The sequence below is a fragment of the Pongo abelii genome, chromosome 15, assembly GCF_028885655.2.
Source record: "Pongo abelii isolate AG06213 chromosome 15, NHGRI_mPonAbe1-v2.0_pri, whole genome shotgun sequence".
NCBI classification, from domain to species: Eukaryota; Metazoa; Chordata; class Mammalia; order Primates; family Hominidae; genus Pongo; species Pongo abelii.
In genome coordinates this window covers 81,701,597-81,719,026 of record NC_072000.2, presented here as the reverse complement: position 1 = coordinate 81,719,026, position 17,430 = coordinate 81,701,597, and the positions used below count along the sequence as shown (strand labels likewise).

The window sequence follows — 17,430 nt, the reverse complement described above, 5'->3', positions numbered from 1 at the left end:
TGAGCCTCATGGGAATTGTAGTCTTGTTACGTGACCCGCTTGATAACCGCGGAAGGTCGCGCGGAAAGGAGAGGAAATGACCTAGCGCAGTGCTGGGGTTTCTGGGGGCTGTAGTCAAGAAGCCTTGTGGTTCGTCGTGACAGCGCCTGACAGCAGAGGCAGAAGAAACTACAACTTCCAGGATGCCCTGCGGTCTCGTTATTCGTGTTTTTTCTCCGCCCTACGATTATTCCCTTCTGCCCCCTTCTCTAAGCTGCACAGCCTGAATAGAAGGGCTGGTCCAGCGGCGGCGGAGGCTGGCGCTGTCGTGAGAGGGAGGGCTCTGTGCGGAAGAGGTGAGGGTGTCCCAAGCCCCTTGAGTCGCGTATCTGGCTGAGTCCAGCCTCTCCACATCTTGATCTTTTCCCCTCTTCTAGGAGGCATCCCTACACCCTACGACCACAGGCCTGATTCTCTTCTTTCAGTCAGGGCGACCCTTGGGCGCTGGAGTACGCTTGGGATTGGGGCTGCGAGTGAGCACCAGCGATTGGTTCGGAAGCGGACATTTGGTTCAGAACGAGCATTTAACTCTGCCAGGGATCTGCTGGGCTTTGACAACTGCGGTAGATCCATGGCTTCCTGGACGTTCATCCTAGCTTAACTCATGTTCGCTGGTCTCAGTTCACAAGCCTCACCTGTATCTTCCTGGCTCGGAAGATAATTGAAACCAAGTCTGACTTCTCAGTAGCTGGTTTTTGGAGTTTTCTGAGGCAGGGAGCATGTTGTGGTTTTCTTGCTGATTCTTCTGTTTTCCTTTGTAAAGTTCCTGTTCTCCCCTGAGGTCTCTCACCCTACCTTGTGGGCTGTCAGTAAACAGGAGACGATAAAGACAAACCTCTGAAGTATTTTAAATCGTGTTGAAGCACCTGTCACTCTTAAGATTGTACCTGATTACTTTAGAACTCCAGAGCCACTAGATCATTATCTATACTTGCCAAGTAAACCTAGCTTCTCATTTGGCGTTATAAATACAAATTGATGGCGGTTGTCTACTTCCATTGCATGGTTAAAAAGATTCCAGAAATCCTCTGGCAGATTATTGTGTTTGTTAGACACATTCTATGTCTATCTGTAGATGACTACTATAGTGAAGGAATGATCTCTAGTTTTCCGGAAAGTGAAAAATAGGTAGAAGGACCATGCAAGACACTAGAAATGGTCTAGGAGCCAGAAAGCCTGGATCGTAATTTGAAATAGGAGCACTTAACAAGGTGGCTTTGATACTGAACTCTTTTGTGCCTCACTTTCCCCATGAGTAGCATGGAAATGGAATCTCCCAGGCCTACCTTACAAGATTGTTCTGAGGAGCAAATGAATGACAGAGTGATTTATGAAATGACATGTGTGCCAGAGACATTTATATGTTCTATACACATCTTCAGCATTTGTAGCCACTCAGAATTTTTGTATTTTTTTTAATCTTTAGTATTGCTAAAAAATATTTTCTTTTTTAGCTTTTCCCAAGGTAGCAGGATGATGTATTAATAATAAAAGTTACTATTGAGTGTTAATTTTGGGTCAGGCAGTAAGCACTTTACATGTATTAACTGGTTTACTCCTCATAACCATTTCTAAGGTAGGTCATCTGTTACGCCCATTTTACAGATGGGGAAACCAAGACAGAAAAATGTCAGTATGATATTCCATATTAAAAGGAAATAACATTTAGTATTTACTTTCTGCTAGACACTTTTATAGATGTTCCCTGCAACCCTGTGAGATAGGATATAATTTTCTCCAAGGCTTAGAAGTAAAGTCATTTATCCAGTTTGCTCAGAATTAAGAGAAACCAGGATTTGAACTCAAGGTTGCCTGACTACAGTGTCTGTGTGGGATGATTTTATGGTGTCTGCCAGCATTTTTGGTTTATCTCCCTAAAATTAAATACAGAAAAGGATTTTTAAACAACACTGTTCCAGTAGAAATCAATTAGTGATGTCTGCCATGGGAAGGGACCAGATAGTAGAAAATTCCCACAATACCCTTGCTATCCCTATATCCCCTGAGTTGAAAACAGAGTCAGGAAGTAACAGTAGAGTATCTTTAAGTGCCATCAAAAGTCTCAACAGGACTACCGTGACAAGGCTTTTCTCAAGCTTTTATTGATGAAGGTGCTATTAAAAGGAAAAGCAAATGGTTCTTTTAGAACTTGATGCTGTTTAGCCTTTACAGTTATTTTTGGTGCTGTGGGAGTTTTATACCCAGTCCTTGGCTTAAATCATAGTTTTCATTCTAATCCAGTTGGCGTTGATAATTTAGTTTGTAATTCTGTTTCCTTATTTGGAGATAGGGAGGCTCTCACTGTGTCTCCCAGGCTGGAGTGCAGTGGTGTAATCTCAGCTCATGGCAGCCTCGACCTCCCAAGCTCAGGTGATCCTCCCACTTTAGCCTCCCAAGTAGCTGGGACTACATCACCATGTCCAGCTAGTTTTTTGTTTTGTTTTTTAAATTTTTTTGTAGAGACAGTTTTACTGTGTTGCCCAGGCTAGTCTTGAATTGGGCTCAGGCGATCCTCCCACCTCAGTCTCCCAAAGTGCTGAGATTACAGATATGAGCCACTGTGCCCTGCCTAGTTTGTAATTCTAGGGCAAAACTTGTTTTTGCAGGGCAAAATTGAATTTTATAGTAGTTATAACAGGGACTTGTGGTCTTTTGACTACTTCTTTATATACTTGCTTTTCTTGGCCATCCCCTCATTTCTCAAATTTTGGCTAACAGTTGTTAATAAAATAGTCATAATTTGAAGATTTAGGTGAGACAGTTCTGCTTCTTTTAATTGCTTTGCTTTCCGTTCTTTCAGGCATTTAAAAAGCATACATGAGGGTGGAATATTTGTCGGTTTCATTCACTGTAGTATTCCCAGAGCCTAGAACAGTGCCTCAGAGATCGTGCTCAATAAGTATTTGTTGAAAATGTGAATGCAATTTTTGTCTGTTTTGTGCATGTTCTGATTGCTCTTCCTTGTGTATTCAGCAAAGTTTTGTGATAGATTCTTATAGCATTTGCCTGCCTTGTACTGTTGCTTTTAATACATACCTATGCTGAATGCCCTAGCTCTGTTGTAGGGTCTCCACGTCTGACACATTTTTTTTTTTGGGACGGAGTTTCGCTCTTGTTGCCCAGGCTGGAGTGCAATGGTGCTGTCTCGGCTCACCGCAACCTCTGCCTCCCGGGTTCAAGCAATTCTCCTGCCTCAGCCTCCTGAGTAGCTGGGATTACAGGCATGCGCCACCATGCCCGGCTAATTCTGTATTTTTAGTAGAGACAGGGTTTCTCCATGTTGGTCAGGCTGGTCTCGAACTCCTGACCTGAGGTGTTCTGCCCGCCCCGGCCTCCCAAAGTGCTGGGATTAAAGGCCTGAGCCACTGCACCCAGCCTCTGACACTTTTTTATATACCTTACAACACCTGAGAGAGTGCCCTGGACAAAGTAGATGCCCTAAGAATGGATGACTACTTCTGGGTAATTAGAAGATTAGAAGTATGATTTGATCAGTTGGAGACCCAAGAATCTGGTTTTATATGGCAGGTTCAATATTTGTTTTACCAGATTCTTTTCTGCATCCTTGATTTTTGGGAGCAGTTAGTGGCACAGGAAACTAAAGCTTTTGGAACTCTTTAGGGAGAGACCCAGAAAGGGACAATGTATGTCTTCCTGTCACTGTAGATGAATCGGACAAAGGGTGATGAGGAGGAGTATTGGAACAGCTCCAAGTTCAAGGCTTTTACCTTTGACGATGAAGATGATGAGCTTTCACAGGTAGGTCAACTGCTGAAGTTTGTACTCTTCTCCATAGTGCCAGTCTAAAATTCCTTCCTCTTGCATTCTGGGTAACTAGGCTTTTGACCATGTCTTCATTAGGCTCAGGAAAGAGCCAGAAGGATTGTAAAGTCCAGCTCACTGCGTTTCTTACTTTACCTTTTTAAGATGATTTATTCCTTTCAGTTTTTTTTTCTTTTTAAAGAACCCCAAGTCTTTTATTCATGTGATTTTTTTTTTTTAATTTTTGAAAGATGAACTGGATTGGAAGATTTATCTTTGTTGTGTCTATTTTGCAATTGAGGAATCATTTATTTTTAGAGAGGTGAATAAATTCACTCAGGTTTACATAGCAAGTCACTGCCAGGAATATGATGAGAATTCAAAAGTGACTTTGATTCCTCCTAACTCTTTTACCACTGGACTGTAGCGTTGGCTAAAAATCAGTTTGTTTTCTTGGCAAATATCTAGTATGCTAGGCTTTTGATTGCACAGGGCGAGTGTTGGCCACCTTCAGGCCCCAATTCCTCAGCCTTCTTGATTGTCAGAAGAGAGGTGGGAAATGATGATTTGCCTGAGAACCCTAGCCTTGTGTCCCTCTGCAGTTAAAGGAGTCCAAGCGGGCAGTGAACAGCCTCCGAGACTTCGTGGATGATGATGACGATGATGACCTGGAGCGAGTCAGCTGGAGTGGGGAACCTGTGGGAAGTAAGTAGAAGAGTCCCTAGGCGGGGATAGATGTTCAGAATTCTTATCACTGATGAAGGCTCTACTTGTTTGTCTCTTCAATGCTAGTTAGGAGAGGGACTAGGATAAGACTATTTTCAGATGAGCATACATCTGGAAACTTAACTCCAGGAGAAGATACTTGGGAAATCCAGCAGGAGTTCCCACATGGCTATATAGGTCTGCTCTTCAGGGGTTGACGCTTGGCTGGCTATTTCATTCTCATTTGGGGTGCTTGTTAAAATGACATACTCCTAGGCTTTATCCCAGATATTCTGTTCATTAGGTCTTCTGTGGAGTAGAGGGGGTTTCAAATTTTAATAAATACTGCAGGTGATTCTGATACGTAGCCATATTTGAGAACTACTGACTTAACTCAGTATACTCATAACTGATTGACAGAATGGACTTCCTTACCCACCAAGTCTCACTGCTTAGCTGTATATGATACCACTTAATACTTTTTCAGAGTCCATTTGATTTTTTTTTTTTTTTTTTTTTGAGATGGAGTCTTACTCTGTTGCCTAGTCTGCAGTGCAATGGTGCGATCTTGACTCACTGCAACCTCCGCCTCCCAGGTTCAAGCGATTCTCATGCTTCAGCCTCCCTAGTAGCTGGGATTAAAGGCACCAACCACCATGCCTGGCTAATTTTTGTAGTTTTAGTAGAGATGGAGTTTTACCATGTTGGCCAGGCTGGTCTCGAACTCCTGACCTCAAGTGATCCGCCTGCCTTGGCCTCCTAAAGTGCTGGGATTATAGGTATGAGCCACTGTCCCTGGCCCCCATCTGATTTTTAAGAAATACTTTTAATTGAAAGTTTTTAAAAAATAGGCCATACTATAATGTGACTAAAGATTAAAAAAAAATTAAAGGTCTACAGTGAAAAGTTTCCATTCCATATTGTTATGTATCTTCTCAGTTTTCAGTTCCTGTCCTCCCAAGAAAACAATCATTGTTGCTTGGTTCCTGTGTATTCATCTAAAGACTCTTTTTGCATTTGGAAATCTATATAGAAACATGTATTCTTATCCCTTTTTTACACAAGCAGTAGCATACTTCATACCTTGCTCTTTTTATGTGTTACTATAGCTTGGAGATCTTTCCATGTCAGTATATAAAGAGTGTTCTCATTTTCTCTTTCTTTTTTTAAATAGCAGCATAGTATTAAATTGTATGGATTTACCATCATTTATTTAGCCAGCCCACTGTTGAATTTTAGATTTTTCAATCTTTTGCTCTTTACATTTCTATCATTGACTTTATATTCTGACCCTAGATGCATAAATGAAAGAGCAATTCTTAGAGTGGAATTACTCACATAGGATGTTTGCATCTGTATTGGGTAGATATTGCCAAATTGACCTCCACGGGGGTTGTACCAATTCGTACTATCACCAGCAATGGAGGAGGGTTCCAGTTTCCCTATAGCCTGGCCAACACAGGGTATTATCAAGCTTCTGGATCTTTCCCCATCTTATGGGGACTAATGGTTTCTCATTATATTTTTAATTTGTAGTACTCTTAGCAAAGCTGGGGGCAGGTGGTGTGTGCCTCTTGGAGGGTAGTGGTGACGGATGACTTGAGGCCAGGAGTTGAGGCTGACATGAGACATGATTGTGAGATATGATTATGAATAGCCACTGTACTCCAGAGCTCCGGCAACGTAGTGAGGCCCTGTCTCTAAAAAAAAAAAAAAAAGAAAAAAAAGTAAAAAAGAGTAAGGTTGAGCATCTTTTCATATGTTTAAGAGCCATTTGAATTTTCTGTGATCCACTTATTCATGTCCTTGGTCCATTTTTCTGCTGATTAGTCTATTTGATTCTATCTTTTCTCCCTGCCCCAAGTTGGCCAAGGGACCAGGGCTTCTGGTGAAAAGCTTCTAGAGTTTGTGGAATGTTGGAGGTCAAGGCTTTATTGTGGATGAGAATTGCTGATGTGGTTCTTGCTATCTTGCAGGTATCTCATGGTCCATTAAAGAGACTGCTGGTAACAGCGGCTCAACCCACGAGGGGCGTGAACAGCTGAAGAGCCGAAACAGCTTCTCCTCCTATGCACAACTACCCAAGCCTACTTCTACCTACTCCCTGAGCAGCTTTTTTAGAGGTAAAGAGAGATGCTTAAATGGATAGGGAAGTCCTCCTTCTCATTTTTCAGAAAAATCTTGGGCCATAATTTTCATTTAGTTTGTAAAAAAAAAAAAGATTATTGAAGGATAAAGCATTCTCATCGGAGCTGGCAGCTGGGTGTTAGGAGCGAGAGAAATGAGAGAAATGCAGAGGAGTTGGACTGGTTTTCTAGAACACGATGAACGAAATTGACATTAACCCTGTGACTAGTACTGAAGAAATTTGCCTAGATCAGAATTCCTCCCTACACCTTGTGCATTGCTGTTGGAAAACCTTGTTGGTGGGAATGCCAAATGGTGCAGCCACCGTGGAAGACAGTATGGTGGTTTTTTTAAAAAAATTAAACAGTAAACGTATAACTGGCCAGGCATGGTGGGTGGCTCACGCCTGTAATCCCAGCACTTTTGGGAGGCTGAGGCGGGTGGATCACTTGAGGTCAGGAGTTCTAGACCAGCCTACCAATATGGTGAAACCCCGTCTCTACTAAAAATACAAAAATTAGCTGGGCATGGTGGGGGGCGCCTGTAATCCCAGCTGCTCAGGAGGCTGAGGGAGGCAGATTGCTAGAACCTGGGAGGCAAAGGTTGTAGTGAACCGAGATTGCACTACTGCAGTCTAGCCTGGGTGACAGAGCAAAACTCCGTCTCAATAAATAAATAAATAACATATGATCTAGCAATTTTACTTCTAGGTATATATCAAAAAGAATGGAAAGCAGGGGCTTGAATAGATATTTGTACCTCCATGTTGATAGCAGCATTATTCACAATAGCCAAAGATGGAAACAACCCAAATGTCCATTGATGGATGAATGGATAAACAAAATGTGCCATATACATGCAGTGGAATGTTACTCAGCATTAAAGAAAAACGACATTCCCATACATGCTGCAACATGGATGATCCTTGAGGATGTGATGCTAAATAAAATAAGGCACAAAGGGACAAATATTGTATGACTCCATTTATGTATGACCTAGAATAGTCAGATTCATAGAGACAGAAAGTAGAATGGTGGTTACCAAGAGCTGGGGTGGAGGGAATGGAGAGTTATTGTTTAAAGGGTATAGAGTTGGTTAAAGGGTAGAGAGTCTCAGTTTGGGATGATGAAAAAGTTCTGGAGATGGATAGTGGTGATGGTTGTACAACAGTGTGAATGTACTTAATGCTACTGACTTATACACTTAAAAATGGTTAAAATGATAAATTTTGTTATGTATATTTTACCATAATTGAAAAAAATTTTCTCCCTGCTCCATTTTTTGATGGCACTTCAGATTTCTACAGATGAATAAAACCTTTAAGCCTTAAGTTCCTGTATTGCATTATAGAGTTCTGTATACATTGTGTCTTTAACCAAGTCTGGATGGCTCTGATTTAAACTGTTGACCTTTTCCCTCTTGTGTTCTTTACCTTTAGGTAGAACTAGACCTGGAAGTTTCCAGTCCCTTTCTGATGGTAGGCATTGAACCCTCTTTTAATTGCTGTGGGAAATGTTACTGATCTGGTACAGTCTGGGGAGTTATGGGGACAGGTAGTAATTAGATGATCAGATGAACTTTTTTCTGCATCTACTGTCATTATTAGAGGAATTTTCTGATACTGACTAAGGAGGTAGAAATCATTCTAGCTACAGGGGCAAAGGTGACTTCCAGGAATGCTGTCTTTGGGGAAGAACGGAGATCTGCTTTTGGCCATAAAGTTAACATTGGGAGCCCACAAGTCAAAAAAATGTGAGAAGGAAGCAGTAGAGGGAGGGAATGACAAGCAGGATTCATGGTGCCCTTCTGAACCAGCTGCTTGTTCTTTTTCAGCTCTGTCAGACACACCTGCCAAAAGCTATGCTCCAGAGCTGGGGAGACCCAAAGGGGAGTATAGGGTGAGTTACAGCATACACTGGTGTGACACTTTCCACAGTATAAAGTACCTTGACATATGTTACCTGGCTTGATTCTCCCAACTATTTGAGTAGATATTTTTTTAACCCTGTTTTATAGATAAGAAAACTGGGTTTCTAAACATTAAGGCTTACCTGGGGTCTCAGAGCTAGGAAAGGGTGCAACTTAGACTTATAATCTCTATATTCTGACTCAGTTCTGCCATACTTTGCTTACTCATTATGCTCCCACTTGAAGGCTGTACTTTGAAACCCAGTGATCATCACTGCAGTCTGGAAGCTTGGTAGAGCTCATATTCCCATGAAGCAAATAAAGCAAATTGATTCATAAGGAAGAAACCATATCCTAAGGTCAGAAAAGGAACATGTCTCCAACGGCTCTCTCTTTCCTTCTGTTGACCAAAGGCATTAATTGTTAGAATCCTAAAACGTGATTCTAATTCATCTAGAGGTTGCAGTCCTGAACTGGTAGGCATGGGGCTACTGGCTTTGTCAATTGGTTCCTCCCTCTTTGATCCATCTCCCCTTATCTATATTGCCCCTGCTCTAGTTCCTTCAGAAACTCAAAACAAAACCGTCCCATTTCTTCATTTTTTTCACATCCATTCCCTCCCACAAAGTATTTCCCCCTTAGACACTAAGACTGAGTTTGAGTTGAGGAGTGGGTACACTGATAAGTTTGATTCCTTAACTTCCTGGGATTCACGTATTGCTAATATTCCAGGATTACAGCAATGACTGGAGCCCCAGTGATACAGTGCGACGCCTCCGGAAGGGCAAGGTAAGGACAGAGAATTTTTGTGAGGTTCTTTGGGAAGCTGGGCAGCTTGTTCACACAGGGAAGATTTCTTGACGACCTCTCTTCAGTTCTAATTTGTTCAATGAATTTCAGGGGGAAAGTAAATCCACTAAGGTTGAAAGTCAGTGGCAAAATTTCTGATTCTCCTTACTGTTGCTTTGACGGGGTAGTGGGGAAAGAGTAACGGATGAGAGGGAGAAATACATTTAAGAGTGAGAGGCCGGGGCCAGGGGTGGTGGCTCACGCCTGTAATCCCAGCACTTTGGGAGGCCAAGGCGGGTGGATCACGAGGTCAAGAGATCAAGACCGTCCTGGCCAACATGGTGAAACCCCATCTGTACTAAAAATATAAAAAATTAGCTGGGCGTGGTGGCAGGCACCTGTAGTCCCAGCTACTTGGGAGGCTGAGGCAGGAGAATCACTTGAACCCAGGAGGTGGAGGTTGCAGTGAGCTGAGATTGCACCACTGCATTTCAGCCTGGCGAGTAAGACTCTGTCTCAAAAAAAAAAAAAAAAAAAAAAAAAAAGCCGGGCGTGGTGGCTCACGCCTGTAATCCCAGCACTTTGGGAGGCCAAGGCAGGCAGATCACCTGAGGTCAGGAGTTCTAGACCAGCCTGGCCAACATGGTGAAACCCCATCTCTACTAAAAATACAAAAAATTAGGTGGGCGTGGTGGCGTGCACCTGTAATCCCAGCTACTCGGGAGGCTGAGGCAGGAGAATCACTTGAATCTGGGAGGTGGAGGTTGTAGTGAGCTGAGATCGTGCCACTGCACTCCAGCCTGGGCAACAAGAGTGAAACTCCACCCCCCTGCCCCCCCCAAAAAAAGAGTGAGAACAATCTTTTATGTTAGATCTGTGATTCATTGAGTTCATTTTTGCATATGGTGTGATGTAAGGGTTTGAGTTTCATTGTTTTCCCCATGTAGATCTCCATTTGTTCCAGCACTATTTGTTGAAAAAACTATCCTTTCCCCATTGAATTATCCTGCTGATGCCTTTGTTGAAAATCGGGCCAGTCACAGTGGCTCATGCCTGTAATCCCAGAACTTGGGGAGGCCAAGGTGGGAGGATATGTTGAGCCCAGAAGTTCAAGACTAGGCTGGGCAACATAGTGAGACCATGTCTCTACAAATGATAAAAAAAAAAAATTAGCCAGGTGTGCGGCCAGGCGCGGTGACTCATGCCTGTAATCCCAGCACTTTGAAAGGCCAAGGCAGGCAGATCACCTGAGGTTGGGTGTTTGAGACCAGCCTGACCAACATGGAGAAACCCCGTCTCTACTAAAAATACAAAATTAGCTGGGCGTGGTGGCACATGCCTGTAATCCCAGCTTCTCAGGAGACTGAGGCAAGAGAATCGTTTGAACCTGGTGAGCCGAGATTGTGCAGTTGCACTCCAGCCTGGGCAACAAGAACGAGACTCCATCTTTAAAAAAAAAAAAAAAAAAAAAAGCCAGGTGTGGCTAATTTATAATATAAATGTATATTATAATTTATAATTATAAATATATAAATGTAACTTATAATCTTATAGCAGGATATGTTTTTAGTCACAGTTGCTTGAGAGGCTGAGATGGAAGAATTGCTTGAGCCCTGAAGGTTGAGGCTGCAATGAGCCGAGATTGTGCCACTCCATTCCAGCTTAGGCAACAGAGCAAGACCCTGTCTCAAGAAGAAAAAAATAAGAAGAAAATTAATGATCATATATGTGTAGGCCTATTTCTGGACTCTTTATTCTAGTTCATTGGATTATTTATCCTTAAGCTAATACTACAGTCTTGATTATTATATAAATCTTGAAATCAAGATACTTCAACTATGTTGAAGCTTTCAACCTTCAATGTTGTTCTTCTCTTCCAAAATTGTTTTGGCTATTCTAGATCCTTTATACTTCCATGTCGATTTTAGTAGCAGCTTGGCAGTGTCTACAAAAGAGTTGCTGAGATTTTTATTGGGATTGCCTTGAATGTACAGACGAATTTTGGTAGAATTGGCAATGATCATAATAATTAATGGATCAAAATGGATCATAATGCCAGGTGTGGTGGCTTGTGCCTGTAATCCCAGCTACTCAGGAGGCTTAGGCAGGAAGATCAATTGAGCCCTGGAGGTTGAGGCTGCAATGAGCTGTGATTGCATCACTGCATTCCAACCTGGGCGAGAGAGCGAGACCCTCTCTCTAAAAAAAAAGCAGATAAAATGGATTATACTTCACAGGTTCTAAGGATTGGGAATGAAAAAATAAATAAATAAAATGGATCATAGACCTAAATGTAAATTAAGTGTTAAAGCTATAAAACTTCTAGAAGAAAATATAGATGAAAATGTTTATGATCTTGACTTAGGCAAAGATTTATTACCTAGGACACAAAAAGCATGAACTATAAATGAAAAAATTGATAAAATGGACTTCATCAAAATTTAAAACTTTTATTTTTTTTTTAGAAACCACTGTTAAAACCATGAAAAGACCACCATAGCTCAGAGAAGGTAGTTTCAAAACACGTGTATTATAAAGGACTTTTATCCAGAATATATATAAAACTTTTTTTTTTTTTTTTTTTGAGATGGAGTCTCCCTCTGTCGCCCAGGCTGGAGTGCAGTGGCGCGATCTCAGCTCACTGCAACCTACGCCTCCCAGGTTCAAGTGATTCTCCTGCTTCAGCCTCCTGAGTAGCTGGAATTACAGGTGTGTGCCACCATGCCTGGCTAATTTTTGTATTTTTAGTAGAGGAGGTTTCACCATGTTGGCCAGACTGGTCTCAAACTCCTGATCTCAGGTGATCTGCCTGCCTTGGCCTCCCAAAGTGCTGGGATTATATGCGTGAGCCACTGTACTTGGCCAGAATATATATAAAACTCTTATTAAACCTGGCAATATAGCAAGACCCCATCTCTACAAAATAAAAATTAGCCAGGTGTGATGGCACTCACCTATGGTCCCAGCCACTCAGGAGGCTTGAGGTGGGAGGAGTGCTTGAGCCCAGGAAGTCGAGGCTGCACTGAGCCATGATCATGCCACTGCACTCCAGCCTGGGCAATACAGTGAGACCCTGTCTCAAAAACAACAACAACAACAACAAAACTCTTAGCTCAGTGATAAGTAGACAGTCTGATAAAAAAATTGGCACAAGAGTTGACCAGACACATCACAAAAGAAGATACACGAATGACCGATAATCACTTTAAAAGATACTTAAAATTATAGTTATCAAGAAAATGTGAATTAAAACTATGAGATACTGGCTGGGCATGGTGGCTCACGCCTGTAATCCCAGCACCTTGGGAGGCCGAGGCAGGCGGATCACAAGGTCAGGAGATCAAGACCATCCTGGCTAACATGGTGAAGCACTGTCTCTACTAAAAATACAAGAAAATTAGCTGAGTGTGGTGGCGGGTGCCTGTAGTCCCAGCTACTCGGGAGGCTGAGGCAGGAAAATGGTGTGAACCCAGGAAGCAGGGCTTGCAGTGAGCCAAGATTGCGCCACTGCACTCCAACCTGGGCAACAGAGTGAGACTCCGTCTCAAAAAAAAAAAAAAAATCACTAAAGTATATACTTAAATAGGGTGTGTTTTATTGTATGCAAATTATGAATAAAGGTTCTTAAAAAAGAACAAGTGATTGGCTGGGTGCGGTGGCTCATGCCTGTAATCCCAGCACTTTGGGAGGCCGAGGCAGGCGGATCACGAGATCAGGAGATCGAGACCATCCTGGCTAACACAGTGAAACCCTGTCTCTACTAAAAATTAAATTACTAAAAAAAAAAAATTAGCCGGGCGTGGTGGTGGGCACCTCTAGTCCCAGCTACTCAGGAGGCTGAGGCAGGAGAATGGCGTGAACCCAGGAGGCGGAGCTTGCAGTGAGCCGAGATTGTGCCACTGCACTCCAGCCTGGGCAACAGAGCAAGACTCCGTCTCAAAAAGAACAAGTGATTTCTGTTGACTTTATCAAGACTTCAGGACGTTAGCATCTTATAGGGCAGCAGGCTGAACTAGAGAGGGTGGTGGGAGCCTACTGTTTTATAAGTGCTGGGGACCATAGCGTAAAAATAAAGAGACTCTCCTTGGGGACATTTTGTTTCATTATTGCTCATTCTTTAGTATCCAGCAACAAAGGAATAAAGAAAACTGTCTTCTTATGTACTAATTCTAGTGTTATTCTGCCAGGTTTGCTCACTAGAGAGATTCCGCTCCTTACAAGACAAACTACAACTCCTAGAAGAGGCAGTAAGCATGCATGATGGAAACGTCATTACTGCAGTGAGTTGTCGGATTTGTTGTTTTTTGTTTAATTATTGTTTTCACTAGTTTCTAAAAATCCAATCAAATAGACTAACATTTTGTGTTAAATGTTAAGTAAAGATTCTGGATTCCCCTTGGAGGTGTAGGATTCTAAGTAATCTGTGCTTTAAGGGCTTAGCTGGTGCCACATGCACTAAGCGTGGAACCCTGTGTTTTTTTGGAGACAGGGTCTTGCTCTGTCGCCCAGGTTGAAGTGCAGTGGTGTGATCATGGCTCGCTGTAGCCTCGACCTCCTGAGCTTAAGTGATCCTCTCACCTCAGCTCCCCCAGTAGCTGGGACCACAGGTGCATACCACCATGCCTGGCTAGTTTTTTTTTTTTTTTTTTTTTTGAGATGGAGTCTCACTCTGTCACCCAGGCTAGTGTGCAGTAGCACAATCTCGACTCACTGTGTGATACTCCTGCCTCAGCCTCCCAAGTAGCTGGGATTGCAGGAGTGGGCCACCATGCCCAGCTAATTTTTGTATTTTTAGTAGATACGGGGTTTCACCACATTGGCTGGGCTGGTCTCAAACTCCTGACCTCAGGTGATCCACGAGCCTCGGCCTCCCAAAGAGCTGGGATTACAGGCGTGAGCCACCACGCTTGGCCTTGCCTGGCTAATTTTTAAATTTTTTTGTAGAGACAGGGTCTCGCTATGTTGCCCAAGCTGATCTCACACTCCTGGGCTCAAGTAATCTCCCTGCCTTAGCCTCCCAAAGTGTTGGAATTATGGGCATGAGTCACCGTGCCCAGCCTATGTGAAACCCTTGATTGTAACCAAGACACAGAAGGTTGGCTACTATGTGTTATATAAAACAATCTGAGGGAGAAGAGATGTCAGAGTATCCTCTTTCAGAGGGAGGTGTCTCTCAGCAGCATGGGCACGGGTGTGTGGACTCTCAAGACACAGCTCAGTTCCAGATAGCCATTGGCTTTCCTTGCATCACATACAGAGCTGTTGGCTGTACCTGCAGAGATTGCTAATGAGTTGCTGGCCCCGTGTCTGTAGTGCTTAGGGCATGACTCTGTTGGAAAGTTTGCACGGTCTTTGTTCTTTTTTCCTGTAGGTTCTGATTTTCCTGAAGAGGACACTGAGCAAAGGTGAGAATGGCTTGCAGGAAATCTTCAGTCAGCAAGGTGTCTGCCACATTCGAGGGGAGAAGGCCATGTGCCTTTCATACCAGAATTCATTAGTCAAGTCTATTTCAGAGACAACTGGGGTGGCCTGAGACTTCAGAGCACACATCACATCTCTGAGGGCGTCCTTTAGGGTGATGACTACATTAACCACAGAGCCCCCTCAGATGGCTGTGTTGGTTTGAAGAAGTCAGAGTCCGTGCTAAGTGCCTGCTGTTTGGGTTGGTGTGAAATGGAAAGCTGATTTAATGGCTATGAGCTGCCCAAGACCATAGAGTGTGTTGATGGTGAATTAAGACATAGGGGTAAACCATTCTTAGCTTTTGTTAGGCTTTGATGAGATGTTTGGAATGTGTAAGTAGGGAGACCAATTTCACACTTGACTAATAGGCTTTAATCTTTCTCAACCTAACTCCTGACTGTCTGACAGAGATCCTCTTCCGAGAGCTGGAGGTGCGACAGGTTGCCCTGAGACATCTTATTCACTTCCTTAAGGAAATAGGGGATCAAAAGTTGCTTTTAGACCTCTTCAGGTAAGAACTGATCATCTGGTCTATAAAGTTTAGTAAGTATTTGTTTCAAAGCACTCTGAGGGATACAAAGGAATAGAAGACACCAACTGCCCTTTTCCTGGAAGTACCTGAAAGACAAGCTATTGAAGTGTGAGGGGAGCAGTACAGCATAGCTTATGATAAGGTGCAAGTTGGTTAAGAACCGGGCCTTGGAGTCACATGCACTTGGGTTGAATGCTATTATAGGTCTCCCATATCATTCATAGAGTGACCTTGGCCAAGTTACCAACCCTCTTCATGAGGTTTTCACATCTATCAAATGGAGATGATGACACCTACCCACGGGTTATTATGAAGATGAAGGGCTAGTATGTGAGCCAGCACTTAGCATAATAACTAGTTTATAGTATTAGTATTTATTAAGTGTTTTCTTATAAAAGACCTAGAATCTTTTATTACTTGATTCTAAGTGATACCAGTGCGAAGTACAGTAGAAGAAAAGAAGAAAATATTTTCAGTCAGGATACCCAAGGAAAGCCTCATGGAAGTGATTAGGATTTGCATGGGCCTATGAAACTAGGTAGGATTCTGATGGGTGAGAGGTAGGCATGTCTGCTGGGGGTAAAGAGGGCTAAGGTCTTCTATCATGTTTTTCTTCCCTCTAATTCCAGTCAGTGGGGACTATTTCCCACCTTTGGATTAAAATATGTGCACATGATGTCCTTTCTTCAGTGTCAGAGAAAGGGTTAGAACCTCTGTTTAGACTGACATGTGGCCCAAGGTGACTCTGATTATCCAGTGACTCCAGCACAGCAATGAGCTCCCCAAAAGACTGAGGTGGGGAAAAGCAGGTTACCTGGTTAGGGTCAAGATTACACGTGTTAGCCAGGAATTTGCAAAAGAAGACATGGTCACAGAGGCTGGCTGCTTCCTCCCTCCTTCCTTCCCTCCCTTCCTCTTTCCCAACCAACAAGGCTTTATCAGGCATCACCTCCATGCCAAAAGTGGTAATGTTAATTATGGTGGTCTATTCAGAGTAAAGAAGAATCAGAAGACAAAAGTCCTGGTGCTCCAAGGTCTGGGGGAGACAAAACACATTGTACTCTGTCCATGAAAACAGTAAAGAACAATATAGAAAATCTGTTTTCAAGATCGTATTGACAGAGAATAGTGCTTTAATCTTAGGAAAAAAAAACAACAACCAAGTTTTCTGTGGAAGAGTAGGTAGCTCTGAGCCTCCCTATCAGACCTGTTAACAAAGTTATTAGTTGCTTGCAGTACCTTCTTGTCCTTGATTTTTGTTCAGCCAGAGAGACCAGGGGAACAATGATATCTGATCAACCATTTATCTTGTGTATGGAGGGAAATGAGTTTGAATTGTGTTTCACCTAGAGGAGGCACTCGATTTTGTGAGGTTATACTGCCACACATCAATAGATACAAATGCCCTGCTCCCTTCTGCTTCTTCCCAGGTTCCTAGATAGAACAGAAGAGCTTGCGGTAAGTGTGGCCTTTGTTTCAGTTGGGGACCTGTTTAACAGAAATCTAGGCTGGGCACGGTGGCTCATGCCTGTAATCCCAGCACTTTGGGAGGCCGAGGTGGGTGGATCACCTGAGGTCAGGAGTTCAAGACCTGCCTGGCCAACATGGTGAAACCCTGTCTCTACTAAAAATACAAAAATTAGCTGGGTGTGGTGGCGTCTGCCTGTAATCCCAGCTACTTGGGAGGCTGAGGCAGGAGAATTGCTTGAACCTGGGAGGGGGAGGTTGCAGTGAGCTGAGATCGCGCCATTGCACCCCAGCCTGGGCAACAGAGCGAGACTCTGTCTCAAAAAAAAAAAAACAAACCCAGAAATCTAAGCCAAACCCCAGCCTCCAAGATCCCAAACTGATTGAACTATTTCCTTTGATATTGATTATATACAGAAGAGAGAGGCACCTGGAAAACCTGAAAACTTAATCCAAATGATGTATTCTTTCTTTTTATATGCTGTTTTGGTTGGGCTTATGAATAAATTTAAAAAAATAAATATGTGAAAATTGGCCTGGTCAATTTGTAATTTGTTTTTCGGTTGTTTTCAGGTCCTGGTTGGTAGGAGTTTTGGGGTTTTGGCTTCTCACAAAGAAAATGTTGAAGGCTAAGAGGA

General features: G+C 42.9%; 1 protein-coding gene across 3 annotated transcripts in view; it reads left to right on the top strand.

The window, feature by feature from the left end:
• VIPAS39 (VPS33B interacting protein, apical-basolateral polarity regulator, spe-39 homolog) overlaps positions 1-17,430 on the top strand; it is a 31,171-nt gene continuing 13,741 nt past the window's right edge. Inside the window, exons 1-12 of one of the 3 annotated variants that reach the window (XM_054530897.2) lie at positions 234-335; positions 417-602; positions 3,706-3,798; positions 4,404-4,506; positions 6,483-6,629; positions 8,072-8,110; positions 8,467-8,531; positions 9,274-9,330; positions 13,518-13,610; positions 14,702-14,735; positions 15,202-15,304; positions 16,756-16,783. In XM_054530897.2, the coding sequence (XP_054386872.1) occupies positions 3,706-3,798; positions 4,404-4,506; positions 6,483-6,629; positions 8,072-8,110; positions 8,467-8,531; positions 9,274-9,330; positions 13,518-13,610; positions 14,702-14,735; positions 15,202-15,304; positions 16,756-16,783 (762 nt within the window). In that variant the 5' untranslated portion in view covers positions 234-335; positions 417-602. Of the gene's footprint in view, positions 336-416; positions 603-3,705; positions 3,799-4,403; positions 4,507-6,482; positions 6,630-8,071; positions 8,111-8,466; positions 8,532-9,273; positions 9,331-13,517; positions 13,611-14,701; positions 14,736-15,201; positions 15,305-16,755; positions 16,784-17,430 lie in introns of all 3 variants that reach the window. The other 2 variants (XM_024231405.3, XM_054530898.2) reach the window with 2 other exon arrangements.